Source organism: Oncorhynchus mykiss, chromosome 13 (assembly GCF_057628025.1).
Source record: "Oncorhynchus mykiss isolate SJ-2025 chromosome 13, ASM5762802v1, whole genome shotgun sequence".
Classification (NCBI taxonomy): Eukaryota; Metazoa; Chordata; class Actinopteri; order Salmoniformes; family Salmonidae; genus Oncorhynchus; species Oncorhynchus mykiss.
Window position 1 is genome coordinate 10,854,495 of NC_143034.1, and position 15,647 is coordinate 10,870,141.

The following is a 15,647-nucleotide window of genomic DNA, read 5'->3' on the forward strand; positions in this document are numbered from 1 at the left end:
GTAGCATCTTTTGCTTTCGCTGGATTCACAACAAGTGTAGCTTTAATTTGCAATCTTGCATGTGTGATTTAATGAAAGTTTGATTTTTAAAGTAATTTATTTGAATTTTGCGCTCTGCATTTTCCCTGTCTTTTGGCCAGGTGGGACGCTAGTGTCCCACATATCCCAGAGAGGTTTTAATCAGGGCAAGGTGACCGGAAACATAACCGAATACAAACAGTGTAGATATTCCCTCCTCAAGGCAATCGAACAAGCTAAGCGTCAGTATAGAGACAAAGTGGAGTCGCAATTCAACGGCTCAGACACGAGAGGTATGTGGCAGGGTCTACAGTCAATCACGGACTACAAAAGAAAAACCAGCCCGTCGCGGACCACGATGTCTTGCTCCCAGACAAGCTAAACAACTTCTTTGCTCGCTTTGTGGACAATACAGTGCCACTGACACGGCCCACTACCAAAACCTGCGGGCTCTCCTTCATTGCAGCTAACGTGAGTAAAACATGTTAAACGTGTTAACACTCGCTAGGCTGCAGGCCCAGACAGCATCCCCAGCCTCGTCCTCAGAGCATGGGCAGACCAGCTGGCTGGTGTGTTTACGGACATATTCAATCAATCCTTATCCCAGTCTGCTGTTCCCACATGCTTCAAGAGGGCCACCATTGTTCCTGTTCCCAAGAAAGCTAAGGTAACTGAGCTAAATGACTACTGCCCCGTAGCACTCTTTTCCGTCATCATGAAGTGCTTTGAGAGACGAATCAAGGACCATATCACCTCCATCCTACCTGACACCCTAGACCCACTCCAATTTGCTTACCGCCCCAATAGGTCCACAGATGACGCAATCGCAATCACACTGCACACTGCCCTAACCCATCTGGACAAGAGGAATACCTATGTAAGAATGCTGTTCATCGACTACAGCTCAGAATTTAACACCATAGTACCCTCCAAACTCATCATTAAGCTTGAGACCCTGGGTCTCGACCCCGCCCTGTTCAACAGGGTCCTGGACTTCCTGCCGGGCCGCCCCCAGGTGGTGAGTATTGGTAACAAAATCTTCACCCCGCTGAGAGGGTGCGTTCTCAGCCCTCTCCTGTACTCCCTGTTCACCCATGACTGCATGGCCATGCACGCCGCCATCTCAATCATCAAGTTTGCAGACGACATTACAGTGGTAGTCTTGATTACCAACAACGACGAGACGGCCTACAGGGAGGAGGTGAGGGCCCTTGGAGTTTGGTGTCAGGAAAATAACCTCACACTCAATGTCAACCAAACAAAGGAGATGATCGTGGACTTCAGGAAATAGCAGATAGAGCAGCCCCTTATCCACATCGACGGGACAGTAGTGGAGAGGGTGGAAAGTTTTAAGATCCTCGGTGTACACATCACAGACAAACTGAATTGCTCCAACCACACAGACAGCGTGGTGAAGAAGGCGCAGCAGCGCCTCTTCAACCTCAGGAGGCTGAAGAAATGTGGTTTGTCACCAAAAACACTCACAAACTTTTACAGATGCACAATCGAGAGCGTCCTTTTGGGCTGTATCACCACCTGGTACGGCAATTGCTCCGCCCACAACCGTAAGGCTCTCCAGAGGGTAGTGAGGTCTGCGCATTGCATCACCGGGGGCAAACTACCTGCCCTCCAGGACACCTACACCACCCAATGTCACAGGAAGGCCAAAAAGATCATCAAGGACAACAACCACCCGAGCCACTGCCTGTTCACCCCGTTATCATCCACAAGGTGAGGTCAGTACAGGAGCATCAAAGCGGGGACCGAGAGACTGAAAAACAGCTTCTATCTCAAGGCCATCAGACTGTTAAACAGCCATCATTAACATTGAGTGTGTCACGCCCTGACCTTAGAGAGCCATTTTATTTCTCTATTTGGTTAGGTCAGGGTGGGATGTGGGGTGGATATTCTATGTTTTGTTTTCTAGGTTTCTGTATTTCTATGTTTTGGCCAGGTATGGTTCTCAATCAGGGACAGCTGTCTATCGTTGTCTCTGATTGAGAATCATACTTAGGCTGCCTTTTTCCCCACCTAATGTGTGGGTAATTATTATTTTCCGTGTGTGTTTGTGTACACCTCGGTTGCGTCACGTTGATTGCTGTTTACCTGTTTGTTTTTGTTTGTTAAAGGTTTCACTCCTATTAAAAGCTGTGGAACGACATGCACACTGCGCCTTGGTTGATTCATGCCTGGGAGTTTGAGGATAGTGAGCGTGACAGAGTGGCTGCTGCCAACATACTGACTCAACTCTAGCCACATTAATAATGGGAAAATTGATGTAATAAATGTATCACTAGCCTAGTCCTAGTCCATGGAGAATAAGAGCACCTCCTCCCAGCTGCCCACTGCACCGAGGCGAGGAAACACTGTCACCACCGATAAATCCACGATAATTGAGAATTTCAATAAGCTTTTTTCTACGGCTGGCCATGCATTCCACCTGGCTACCCCTATCCCGGTCAACTGCCCTCTACCCCCCACAGCAACTCGCCCAAGCCTCCCCATTTCTCCGTCACCCAAATCCAGATGGCTGATGTTCTGAAAGAGCTGCAAAATTTGGACCCCTACAAATCAGCCGAGCTAGACAATCTGGACCCTCTCTTTCTAAAATGATCTGCCGAAATTGTTGCAACCCCTACTACTAGCCTGTTCAACCTCTCTTTCATATTATCTGAGATCCCCAAAGATTGGAAAGCTGCTGCGATCATTCCCCTCTTCAAAGGGGGAGACACTCTAGACCCAAACTGCCACAGACCTATATCTATCCAACCCTGCCTTTCTAAGGTCTTCGAAAGCCAAGTTAACAAACAGTTCACCGACCATTTTGAATCCCACAGCACCTTCTCCGCTATACAATCTGGTTTCAGAGCTGGTCATGGGTGCACCTCAGCCACGCTCAAGGTCCTAAACGATATCATAACCTCCATCGATAAGAGACAATACTGTGCAGCCGTATTCATCGATCTAACCAAGGCTTTCGACTCTGTCAATCACCACATTCTTATCGGCAGACTCAACGGCCTTGGTTTCTCCAATGACTGCCTCACCTGGTTCACCAAGTACTTCTCTGATAGAGTTCAGTGTGTCAAATCGGAGGGCCTGTTGTCCGGACCTCTGGCAGTCTCTATGGGAGTGCCACAGGGTTCAATTCTCAGGTCGACTCTCTTCTCTGTATACATCAATGATGTCGCTCTTGCTGATGGTGATTCTCTGATCCACCTCTACGCAGACGACACCATTCTGTATACTTCTGGCCCTTCTTTGGACACTGTATTAACTAACCTCCAGACGAGCCATTTACAACTCGTCGCCAAAAAGGTATTATTGACTGTATGTTTTGTTTATTCCATGTGTAACTCTGTGTTGTTGTACGTGTCGAACTGCTTTGCTTTATCTTGGCCAGGTCGCAGTTGTAAATGAGAACTTGTTCTCAACTAGCCTACCTGGTTAAATAAAGGTGAAATAAAATTGCATTTAAAAAAAATGTTGTTGTTTTCTGAGAACATAGTTATGAGAATATCCCTACAATTCCAGTGTAAAGAGTGTAAAGAGTTAAAACTATAATTTTTATGTTATGGATGGTCAGTCCTTACATCCATAGCTCAGTCTAAGAATTTGATAGAGGTTACATTTCCCTAGTCTCATCCCTCATCCTTCATCCCTCATCCCTCATCCTTCATCCCTCATCCTTCATCCCTCATCCCTCATACTTCATCCCTCATCCTTCATCCCTCATCCTTCATCCCTCATCCTTCATCCCTCATCCCTCATCCTTTATCCCTCATCCTTCATCCCTCATCCTTCATCCCTCATCCCTCATCCTTTATCCCTCATCCCTCATCCCTCATCCTTCATCCCTCATCCCTCATCCCTCATCCTTCATCCCTCATCCTTCATCCCTCATCCCTCAAGAAAAGTTACCTCTTTGCTCGCTCCTTTAATTAAAGTACAATATATTATGGTATTAAAAAGCTGTTTGCTGAGTAATAAATCCACAGTCACAAAGGAAGTGTATGTAGATCCACATGTTTTTAATCAATGCTCAACATTTCACCATGAAAATCATATTTTATGCAACACAGGAAAATGGTAAGACTTTGATCTTCAATACTTTGGTCTTGTTTATTCAGCAACTTCTTTTCCCTGTAAGAAGAAAGAAATAATATAATGGATCAGTAATAATAATGAACATGATAAATATATGGATAGAATATAATGGATCAGTAATAATAATGAACATGATAAATATATGGATAGAATATAATGGATCAGTAATAATAATGAACATGATAAATATATGGATAGAATATAATGGATCAGTAATAACAATCAACATGATAAATATATGGATAGAATATAATGTATCAGTAATAACAATCAACATGATAAATATATGGATAGAATATAATGGATCAGTAATAATAATGAACATGATAAATATATGGATATAATATAATGGATCAGTAATAATAATGAACATGATAAATATATGGATAGAATATAATGGATCAGTAATAATAATGAACATGATAAATATATGGATAGAATATAATATATCAAGCATTTAGTGCTCAGCTTGGATTTTCAATTTTTAAGTTCCAACTGAATTCATCTTAATTGTTTAGCCCTTCCTTAAATGTTCTTCATATGGATCTTCAATACAGTTGAGTGTAAAAGGTCTGTATTGACCTCAGAGAAGACTGAATCATAGGTGGTGTTGATGTGGTCATATCTGAACATGAGTCAGGTACAGGTCTAGCAGCAGTTCTGTACCTTTCCAGAGTCACGGGTCTTGGCTCTGAGCTTGTTGACCTGAGTCTCAGCGATGTCAGCACGCTCCTCAGCCTCCTCCAGCTCATGCTGAACCTTCCTGAACTTAGACATGTGCTGGTTTGCTGCTTCCTCCTGGGTGAGGAAAAGAGAGGAAGAGCAGCAGATCAGTATTTAAAGTTTGAAGCTTCAGGTAGGAAATTAATATTCTGTTTTTAAAGGTATTTAAAAAAAACAAATACAAAAAAAGACAGATTTAGGATAACAATGTATACAGGGAGCTGGATGATACAGCAGAGGAAGTGAGTGGCAGAACAGGGGATCAAACCACTGCCTCTAGCACGATCACTAGACCAGCCCCTGGTGCAGCAAATTCATATTCAACCCCATCTCCTTTAAGTTTGTAATGCATAGGAGGCACTCAGAAATGTGCATAATTTCCTCAGCAATTACTTGCACTATCAATTGTCGTTGTTGACTGATGTGCTGGAGCAACACTTACTTCAAACTAAATTGTATGGACATTAAGTATTGTAATGTTTACTAGGGATAAACATTTTATTTTTTGAATTTCTGCATTCAGAGTATTTGACTAAGTCAGTGACTCACCGCTTCCTCAGAATGCCTCTTGTAGGCCTTCACTTTCATCTGCAGCTTATCTACCAGGTCCTGAAGTCTGCTAACGTTCTTCTTATCCTCCTCAGTCTGTGGGAGAAGATCAAATCACTGTCAGTATAGTTTTATACACAAACCTGTCTATGTAAGTATCAAGTGTGTGAAGAATGCACTTTCTCTTACCTGGTAAGTGAGCTCCTTGACTCTGCGCTCATACTTGCGGACTCCCTTGACTGCGTCTACACCTCTTCTCTGCTCAGCCTCCACCTCAGTCTCGAGCTCACGCACCTTTGTGGAACAAATACATTTAGGCATTTGTTTGAGGTGGTGAAATCAAATCTTTGTAAAACAGAGGATGAGTCTTCTACCCAGTCAAGGAGGCACAATTGTTATCTTTCATTATGTACTTTTCCAAAGTGGAAGTGGTTCCCAAAGTGGAATTTACACTTAAATTTGTTCATGAATGTTGCTAGCAACAACAGATTTAAACTACCAAAGATCTGTGGAACAAGATTAGAAGGTCCAATACAATGTAATATTATTAATCCACTATTCATGTTCTTAACCCTTAGATGTACAACAAGGGTATGGGAGGCTCACAGTGATACTGGTCAGCTCACTATTCCAACAATTATTTTAAAAAATTAAACTCAATTCTTCTTGTAGTTATAATATATAGGACTCTTTTTTTATTTGACCGATTTTGTCGTGCATGTTGCAGTGCATGTTGCAGTACCAGTATGGCCAATAGAGGCCGCCACTCGTCTGTTTGAATGTAATGAGTTTGCCACCGCAAGACAGAAGCACCGACATAAATACATCTTTATGTCTTTATTTTTAAGGTAAGCGAGTGTGAAAGTACCATATTCTAGAGAGTAATGTTTGTTAAGATGTTATGTTTTCATGTTTTATTGAACTTAAGAAAATCCTGTAGCCTACAAGCTAATTTAGTCGTTAGCCTTCTAGCTGGAAGCCCCGCATAGCAACGCTAGCTTCCCTAGTAACGGCCCTTTTGCAGCAGAGTGAATGAGACATGAAGCTGAGAGCGATCTAGAGAGAGAGAGAGAAATTAAACAACTGTAACTAGATGTAAATAAAATATTACTACGAGATTAATTGGATCAATGCGTGTTTATGTATCAGAAATGTGTATTATTATTATTATCATTATTATTATTATTGAATCAATGAATGAAATGGCAGTTTAGAAGAACGTTACAAGCCTAAATGAAACAACTAGATAAATACATTTTTATATCTTGACTTAATTTGAAGGTCTTGGCTCCAATTCTTCTCAAGTCCACAACATAAGTGTGACATATTTACAACGTTTTTGTTTTGAACATAATTGCACTGTAATTTATGCTTTAAAATTGAAAATATTCCCTCTGATGCCAAGAGAGGGGACTGTCAAATGTTCTTTCCCAGGGGCCAAGAGAGGGGACTGTCAAATGTTCTTTCCCAGGGGCCAAGAGAGGGGACTGTCAAATGTTCTTTCCCAGCAGCCAAGACCTGATTGGTCTGACCATGCACTGCTGAAGTCATAGTAAAACTGTGTGGATAATATTTATATCTCACTCTAAAGTAAGAGTTGGGTTCTGATATTATGAAGGGGTCCCTGATGCTAAAACATTTGGGAACTCCTGATTAAGGTGGGGTAATGAGAGCGAAAGTAATTACAAAATGCTCCAGTGTATTTTACATGATCAAATACATTTCCAGCAATCAGTCTTTCAAACCACCCTAATCCACCCTGCTGGTAACTCACCCTGGACTCCAGTTTCTGGAGCTGCTTCTTGCCTCCCTTCATGGCCAGATTCTCAGCCTCATCCAGGCGGTGCTGCAGGTCCTTGACTGTGATCTCCAGGTTCTTCTTCATCCTCTCCAGGTGAGAACTGGTGTCCTGCTCCTTCTTCAGCTCCTCAGCCATCATGGCCGCCTGGAAAAGTAGTTTGTTTAATTTAAGGACCAATTGGCAAAAATCATAACATTCCTCTGAGATCTTTGTTGTTCTTAACCAGCCCAGCTATCATTGGCCTTAGAGACAAATCAAGATGATGTAATTCAAGGACTCACATCAGTGATGGCCTTCTTGGCCTTCTCCTCTGCATTCCTGGCCTCCTGGACGATGTCGTCCACCTCTCCCTGCACCTGCACCAGGTCAGTCTCCAGCTTCTTCTTGGTGTTCAGAAGGCTGGTGTTCTGAAGGAGGAAACAATACTATTTGTTTAGCTCTAAAGAGAGTTTACAATATTGAAATTATTAAACTCTCAATGCAAGCATTGTCCAATTCAAGGTGCGTTTAAATGGTGTGCTTGGTTGATTTTCATTAGAAATGACTTTGACCCATACCTGGGAGTGCAGCAGTCCAACACGCTCGCTGGCGTCTACCAGCTCAGTCTCAGCCACTTTGCGGCCTCTCTCTGTCTGCTCCAGAGCAACTCTCAGCTCCTCGATTTCAGCCACCATCAGGCCGTTTCTGCGCTCCACCATGGCTGCCTGCTCCTTCATGTCTTCTGCGACACGGACAGCATCATCAAGGTGCAATTGGGCATCCTGGGGTTCACAATGACATACGTTCATTAGGACTTGTGGAAGTAAGGGTGATAGGATGGGTGATAGAAATGTTCACTGGGAAGAATTTCCCCAGTATTTTCTACAGATTCACAAACAAATCCGTCTCCATGTTCAGATTTTTGAGCCTGATGTCCCTTTACCTTGAGCTGTCCCTGGACGTTCCTCAGCTGTTTCTGGGCCTCAGCGGCCTGCCTGTTGGAGTGGCTCAGCTGGATCTCCATCTCGTTCAGGTCTCCCTCCATCTTCTTCTTCACCCTCAGGGCATCATTCCTGCTCCTGACCTCAGAGTCCAGGGTGCTCTGCATGGAGTCAACCACCCTCTGGCTGTTCCTCTTGATCTGCTCCATCTCCTCGTCCTTCTCAGCGATCTTCCTGTCCACCTCACCCTTGATCTGGTTCAGCTCCAGCTGCACACGCAGAATCTTGGATTCCTCGTGCTCCAGTGTTCCCTGGACAAACAGAAGCAGTCAGGCCAATTGTGTTCAATACATTTGGATGTAGGAATTAAATATATATGACTACAATAAACTCCAATACAGGGATCTCTGGACTGTAGCTGGCATTGGTTAGTTAACACTGCTTTCCCCATCAAACAGCTGTAGTTTGTACCTCTGCCTCCTCCAGAGCGGTCTGGATCTCAGACTTCTCTGTCTCCACAGTCTTCTTGGCCTTCTCCAGCTCATGGATGCTCTTGCCAGTCTCTCCGATCTGCTCAGTCAGGTCAGAGATCTCCTCTGCACACACACACACAAGAAGATTAGACTTGGGAGATTTTCAGTGGATATGCCAGTGATCTGAATTTCACATTGAATCATATTAATAGTTCATTAATTAACATTACCTCATAGTATCTTGCAAAAATAATTGCCAACCATTTGGAATATTCAAAGGAACACTGTCTACAAGTAAAACAATATATGACATTTCTGAAATGGTGTAATAGTAGTTTTGATGATTGCAGTTCCCTCCATTTTCAAAACACTAGTCAAACATGAGCCAAATAGAACTGCTGACAAATGCTCACGCTGCAGGTTCTTGTTCTCTCTCTTCAGAGTCTCCAGATGATCCAGAGCCTCCTCGTAGGAGTTCTTCATCTTGAAGAGTTCAGTGCTCATAGAGCGAGCCTCCTTCTGAGCTCCTTCCAGCTCAGCCTGGCCCTCCTCATACTTCTGCTTCCACTCTGCCAGAACCTAGGAGAATCCATGGAATTTTCATTAGAAGTCGAAGATGAAGAGTTTTTAAATTAGAAATATGCAACAATTTGATAAAAAATATAGGTTTATTCATTTTCACCTTGTCAAAGTTCCTCTGCTTCTTGTCGAGGTTGGCGGCCAATGCGTTGGCTCTCTCAACATCAATCATGAGGTCCTCCACCTCTCCCTGCAGCCTCTGCTTGGTCTTCTCCAGGGAGGCGCACTTGGAGTTGGTCGCCTCAATGGTCTCCTCAGCATCCTGCAGACGCTGGGCCAGCTTCTTCCTATAGGACAACAGATGGTGGTTTTGTGGTGTAATTTTTACATTTTTGACAAACAATACATATTGATGTAACATTTTCTCAGAGCCCCCTACCACCCTCACCATCCACACCATATCTGAGTTTTTCTGTTGCGTGCGACTCACTTGGCCTCCTCCAGCTCCTCTGTGCGCTGGATGGCATCAGTTTCATACTTAGTCCTCCACTGAGCCACCTCACTGTTGGCCTTGGACATGCCGCGTTGCAGCTCTGCCTTGGCCTCCTGCTCCTCCTCAAACTGCTCCCTCAGGAGGTCACAGTCATGGCGGGCAGACTGGACACCGTGGGCCAGTGCGTTTTTAGCCTGTGAGAAAGAAAGAAAGAAAGACAAAGAGAGATGTGAAAGGTAATAAAACAAATCATGGTAGAAGTCTCTGAGGGTTGAGAGACAGTAGGAGTCTCTGAGGGTGGTGAGACAGTAGGAGTCTCTGAGGGTGGTGAGACAATAGGAGTCTCTGAGGGTGGAGAGACAGTAGGAGTCTCTGAGGGTGGAGAGACACTAGGAGTCTGAGGGTGGTGTAGTCACCGTCTATGTAAAGATATGGCTCTAAACTCTGTGGACGGTGGAGTCCATTTTGGGTCCCTTACCTTGACCTCCTCCTCAACCGCCCTCTTCAGCTCCTCCACCTGCTGGGTGAAGGCCTGTTTTCCTCTGGTCAGCTGAGACACCAGTGCTTCCTTCTCCTCCAGCTGGCGACCAAACTCACCTGCAGGGACAGAGTAACATCTTGTTAATAGGGTCTCTGTTCTCTAAGATTGAATATGGATTCTGAGGTATCATAGGGCAATGTTAGGTGGTGAATAGTACAGTAGCAACTATGTGGATACAGCCCCTAATACATGTTGTGTTCTACTGAAGGAAAGCATTGGCTTGTTGTTCATTGTTTAAGGTACCATTTTCTGTCAGGAGTCTGGCTCTCTGTCCGCTGATGTCGTTGACCTGGCGAACATTCTCATCATTCTTAGTCTTCAGCTCACTCAGCTGGTCCTCAAGAGTACGGCACATCTTCTCCAGATTGCCCTGTTAGTGAAACATGTTCCATCATTACTTTATATATGTGACTCCTGTCAACATCAGTTGAGTTGAATGGTAATGTAGTTGACCCCCCTCAATACTGCTTGATCAAAACATCACTACTCACCTTAGCCTTGGCAACAGCCTCCATGTTGCTGGAGAGGTCATCAATCTCCATCTTGTACTCGCTCTTCTCCTTCTCCAGCTTCTGCTTGACACGCTGCAGGTTGTCGATCTGCTCCCCGAGCTCAGCCACACTGTCGGCCTGCTTCTTGCGCAGAGCGGCGGCTGTGGCCTCATGCTGCAGGGTGGACTCTTCAAGATCACGACGCAGCTTCTGGAACTCAGCCTCACGCTTCTTGTTCATCTCAATCTGAGCAGCAGTGGCGCCTCCGGCCTCCTCCAGCCTCTCGCTGATCTCCTCAAGTTCCCTGGAGAGATCGGCCCTCTGCTTCTCAACCTTAGCCCTGGCAGCACGCTCAGCCTCAATTTCCTCCTCCAGCTCCTCAATACGGGCCTAGAACAGGGGTAGGAGCAGGGGGATGAACACTACAATACAGTTGAAACAATTGAAACTCACAAAATTATAATAAAACACCATCTTCCAACATTCTCAGCCATCAATCAATGATTCAAGTCTGTGCTTTTCTGTACTGGATCTTATATCCTGTACTGTACCTGGAGTTCCTTGATCTTCTTCTGCAGCTGAGCTCCCAGAGACTGCTCATCCTCAACCTTGCTGAGGAGCTGGGTGGTCTCAAACTCCTTCCTAAGAAACACAAACAGGTAAATTGCAGAGTTGGTTTTGTTTCTATAGTGTAAAGGCAGAGGATCACACCATTCACTTTGTTTTTAAGAATCACATGCAAATAATAATTCATAATTACAATAGTTAGTCAAGAACAACCATTATAGCAGGTAATACTGTAGTCATTTGTTTGTGTTTACTTCTTGATTTTCTCATCAGCTTGCTGCTTGTCATTCTCCAGGTCCATTATGGACTCCTGGGCCAGTTTCAGATCTCCCTCCAGCTTTCTCTTGGATCTCTCAAGGTCCATACGGAGCTTCTTCTCTTGCTCCAGAGAACCCTCAAGCTAGAAGATAAAACACATATATTATTAAAATCTAAACAACTGAAGATAATATCATCTTACATACTATCATGGCCAAAATGTCAAACTCCACTCACGTCGTCCACTTGCTGTTCCAGCTTGGTCTTGGCCTTGGTCAGAGTGTTGACTTTGTCCTCCTCTGCCTGCAGGTCATCCAGTGTCTGCTGGTGGGCCTCTTGGAGGGCTTTCTTCTCCTTGGTCAGCTTGGCAACACTCTCATCCATAGACGCCATCTCCTCTGTCAGGTTTTTAACCTGTAAATTGCCACAACATAATTATACTTCACCATAAAGGGGAGATTTAGTTTAATATATGTTGCATTCATTTCATTTGGATTAGAAATGTGTGAAACCATTTCTGCACTTTAGATTCAACACTAGATGTCAGTGATCACCATGCCAGTGTAATGAATGGAAGACATAAATGAGGGGGAGCAGAACATGCAATGAATGTGGGGAGTACCACGCAACTGAAATTCCACTATTGTATCTTAATATTTCCTGCACCCACAATACAACTTGAATTCCATTTCTGTTATGCTATGTTTTGAGTTGATTATTGTTGGTTAGACTGTCTATAGTAAGACACAAGACCTTGTTTTCAGTGGCGTGCTTCTCCTTCTCCACTTTGGCCAGGGTGAGCTCCAGGTCATCAATGTCCTTCTTCAGCTCAGAACACTCATCCTCCAGCTTCCTCTTCTTGGCAGTCAACTCAGCATTGATCTCCTCCTCATCCTCCAGCCTCTCGGTCGTCTCTTTGAGTTTGGCCTCCTGCTGGATCTTGCTCTTGATGAGCCCCTCACACCTTTCCTCAGCATCGTTCAGACTTTCTCCTTCCTGGTTTCAGAACAAGGGTAAACAAATCAGAGGCCTGACTTTGTGTATCAAAATATACATTTTAGTCAAAGAGGTCAGAGCAAATCAATAGACATTCATGAAATACATTACATGGGTAATAAAACTGTGTTAGCCACATACTTTACAGTGTGTTTATATGTGTGTGTGTATTCATGTGCATGTAAATGTGCCCTTCTGAAGGTCGTTGCTGACTCACAGATGCTACTTGGAGTGCCAGGTCATTCTTCTCCTGCATCAGGGACACCAACTTCTCCTCCATTTGCTTCTTTGTGGCCAGAGCCTTGGCCAGATCTGTCTTCATCTTCTCATAGTTCTCCTTCATGTTGGCCAGCTCCTTCTCAGTCTCAGCGCTCTGCAGCAGGGGCTTGATCTTGAAGTACAACTTCATCCATGGCCAGGTCTTGACATTCATGAATGAGCGGATGTTGTACTGGATGGCGAAGACAGACTCTCTGTTCAACAGAAAGCACAGATGGTGAGTGACATCCCAGTTCAATGTCTATTTTCGATTTATATTTGGTCTAACGTGAATTCAACGTGAAAACCACAGAAATGTCACCATGTTATTGGATTTAGGTTCACAGTTGAGTGGAAAAAAATACAAAATTCCCTTATATTGATAACTTTTTTTAAATCCAGGTTGTTTCAACGTCATCACATTTAATTTGGGTTTGAAATGACCAGTGGGATGTTTCATAAAGCTACGTTACGGGAGTTGAAGAATAACACTGTCTGTCAGCTGAAGGAGGGGGCAAGGACTGACAGTAATGCAAAGCTCATGAGATATTTTATATTCTTCAAGAATGAATTGGGTAAATACCACACATATCAATGACAATTGAACAGCCCAATCCCAAACTGCAACTATAAAGCGAGAATCCTTAGTTGCTACATCCATTTCTGGACTAAATGAATTAACCCAAAAGTTTTAGTAGACCATTATAAGATGTACTTTCTCATTCTGAACAACTCACAGCATATATAGTATGTAATCATAATGCATTAGATACAGGTGGTTGACAGAAAGCTTTGCCAAGATGTCTACTATTCCTCACCTCCTCTCCATCATCTTGGTGAACTCTCTCCTCATGAGGAATCCACGGCTGAGAGCCTGGACCATGCCGACTAGAGCAGCCAGCTTCTCATCTCTCATCTCCTCCAGGACACCCAGCAGACCGGCTTTGAAGAACACCTGAGACACAGGTTAACATGGTCAATGGAACCACAGATAGAAAGGGTTGAATCAAAAGAGGGGAACAACACCACTAGATTGATTTAAACAACATTAACTTTGCAATAGTTGCAACCAAACCATGTGACAGGTTGTTTCTAAGTTGTTAGTACAGTTGTATATTAATAATGTACACAGATGCAGATAACTGCAGCCATACCACTCTAACACAATGTACATGATAATGACTAGTTTCTCTTCTATACTTGTGATGAAGGACTGGGAAAAAAACACTACAATGTTTTTCCACCTTTTCCATTAGTTAAATGAAGAAGAAAGAACAAAAGGATGGATAGATCACCTGGAGAGATTTTATATGGTAAAGGTTTAAATTATCATTGAAGTTGTGTTTTGTTGTCAGATTTTTCTGGGGGTTTTTGACTGACCTTGGTGTGTCCAAACTTGTAATCCTCGTGATTCACATCAATGGACCCAAGCAGCTTCTCAGAAGCCTTCTTGTTGTCCATGAACTGGCCCTCAGGGATGACACTGGCATTCAGTACTTTGTACCTGAATGAGAGGACAGTTTTAAAATATGCCAAGTTGTAATTAGTTGGTTGGTTATACAGTGAGGTTCATAATGATTGATAAAGATGAGCAAAATAGACTGTACAATAATACAATAATTCAAATACTGAGCTATATTGTAAAAGTGCTTTTTGGCTTCGAAAGAAATATGTGTATGAAGGAAATAAACCCATACCTACTGTAAAATATGGTGGTGGAGTTTTTATGTTGGCTCATGGAGCCAGTGGGTTTGGCGACGAGTATGAAGCGAGGGCCAGCCAACGAGAGCGTACAGGTCGCAATGGTGGGTAGTATATGGGGCTTTGGTGACAAAATGGATGGCACTGTGATAGACTGCATCCAATTTGTTGAGTAGGGTATTGGAGGCTATTTTGTAAATGACATCGCCAAAGTCGAGGATTGGAAGGATGGTCAGTTTTACAAGGGTATGTTTGGCAGCATGAGTGAAGGATGCTTTGTTGCGAAATAGGAAGCCAATTCTAGATTTAACTTTGGATTGGAGATGTTTGATGTGGGTCTGGAAGGAGAGTTTTCAGTCTAACCAGACACCTAGGTATTTGTAGTTGTCCACGTATTCTAAGTCAGTGCCGTCCAGAGCAGTAATGTTGGACAGGCGGGCAGGTGCAGGCAGTGATCGGTTGAAGAGCATGCATTTAGTTTTACTTGTATTTAAGAGCAATTGGAGGCCACGGAAGGAGAGTTGTATGGCATTGAAGCTTGCCTGGGGGGTTGTTAACACAGTGTCCAAAGAAGGGCCAGAAGTATACAGAATGGTGTCGTCTGCGTAGAGGTGGATCAGAGACTCACCAGCAGCAAGAGCGACATCATTGATGTATACAGAGAAGAGAGTCGGTCCAAGAATTGAACCCTGTGGCACCCCCATAGAGACTGCCAGAGGTCCAGACAGCAGACCCTCCGATTTGACACACTGAACTCTATCAGAGAAGTAGTTGGTGAACCAGGTGAGGCAATCATTTGAGAAACCAAGGCTGTCGATTCTGCCGATGAGAATGTGGTGATTGACAGAGTCGAAAACCTTGGCCAGATCAATGAATGCGGCTACACAGTAATGTTTCTTATCGATGGCGGTTAAGATATAGTTTAGGACCTTGAGCGTGGCTGAGGTGCACCCATGACCAGCTCTGAAACCAGATTGCATAGCAGAGAGGGTATGGTGAGATTCTAAATGGTCAGTAATCTGTTTGTTGACTTGGCTTTCGAAGACCTTAGAAAGGCAGGAAATGATAGATAGACGTCTGTAGCAGTTTGGGTCAAGAGTGTCCCCCCCTTTGAAGAGGGGGATGACCGCACCTGCTTTCCAATCTTTGGGAATCTCAGACGACCCGAAAGAGAGGTTGAACAGGCTAGTAATAGGGGTGGCAACAATTTTGGCAGATCATTTTAGAAAGAA

General features: G+C 43.8%; 1 protein-coding gene across 2 annotated transcripts in view; it reads right to left on the minus strand.

The window, feature by feature from the left end:
* Positions 1-4,028: 4,028 nt before the first annotated feature.
* LOC110495032 (myosin heavy chain, fast skeletal muscle) overlaps positions 4,029-15,647 on the minus strand; it is a 125,358-nt gene continuing 113,739 nt past the window's right edge. For both annotated transcript variants that reach the window (XM_090195001.1, XM_036948818.2), the window contains exons 20-41: positions 14,095-14,218; positions 13,533-13,669; positions 12,674-12,929; positions 12,214-12,456; positions 11,698-11,874; positions 11,457-11,602; positions 11,187-11,277; positions 10,636-11,025; positions 10,388-10,514; positions 10,082-10,200; positions 9,601-9,797; positions 9,274-9,457; positions 9,005-9,170; positions 8,590-8,714; positions 8,121-8,429; positions 7,756-7,959; positions 7,480-7,605; positions 7,172-7,342; positions 5,587-5,691; positions 5,398-5,493; positions 4,792-4,923; positions 4,029-4,161 (exon numbers count right to left, since the gene is read on the minus strand). In XM_090195001.1, the coding sequence (XP_090051127.1) occupies positions 4,141-4,161; positions 4,792-4,923; positions 5,398-5,493; positions 5,587-5,691; positions 7,172-7,342; positions 7,480-7,605; positions 7,756-7,959; positions 8,121-8,429; positions 8,590-8,714; positions 9,005-9,170; positions 9,274-9,457; positions 9,601-9,797; positions 10,082-10,200; positions 10,388-10,514; positions 10,636-11,025; positions 11,187-11,277; positions 11,457-11,602; positions 11,698-11,874; positions 12,214-12,456; positions 12,674-12,929; positions 13,533-13,669; positions 14,095-14,218 (3,646 nt within the window). In that variant the 3' untranslated portion in view covers positions 4,029-4,140. The remainder of the gene's footprint in view (positions 4,162-4,791; positions 4,924-5,397; positions 5,494-5,586; positions 5,692-7,171; positions 7,343-7,479; positions 7,606-7,755; positions 7,960-8,120; positions 8,430-8,589; positions 8,715-9,004; positions 9,171-9,273; positions 9,458-9,600; positions 9,798-10,081; positions 10,201-10,387; positions 10,515-10,635; positions 11,026-11,186; positions 11,278-11,456; positions 11,603-11,697; positions 11,875-12,213; positions 12,457-12,673; positions 12,930-13,532; positions 13,670-14,094; positions 14,219-15,647) is intronic.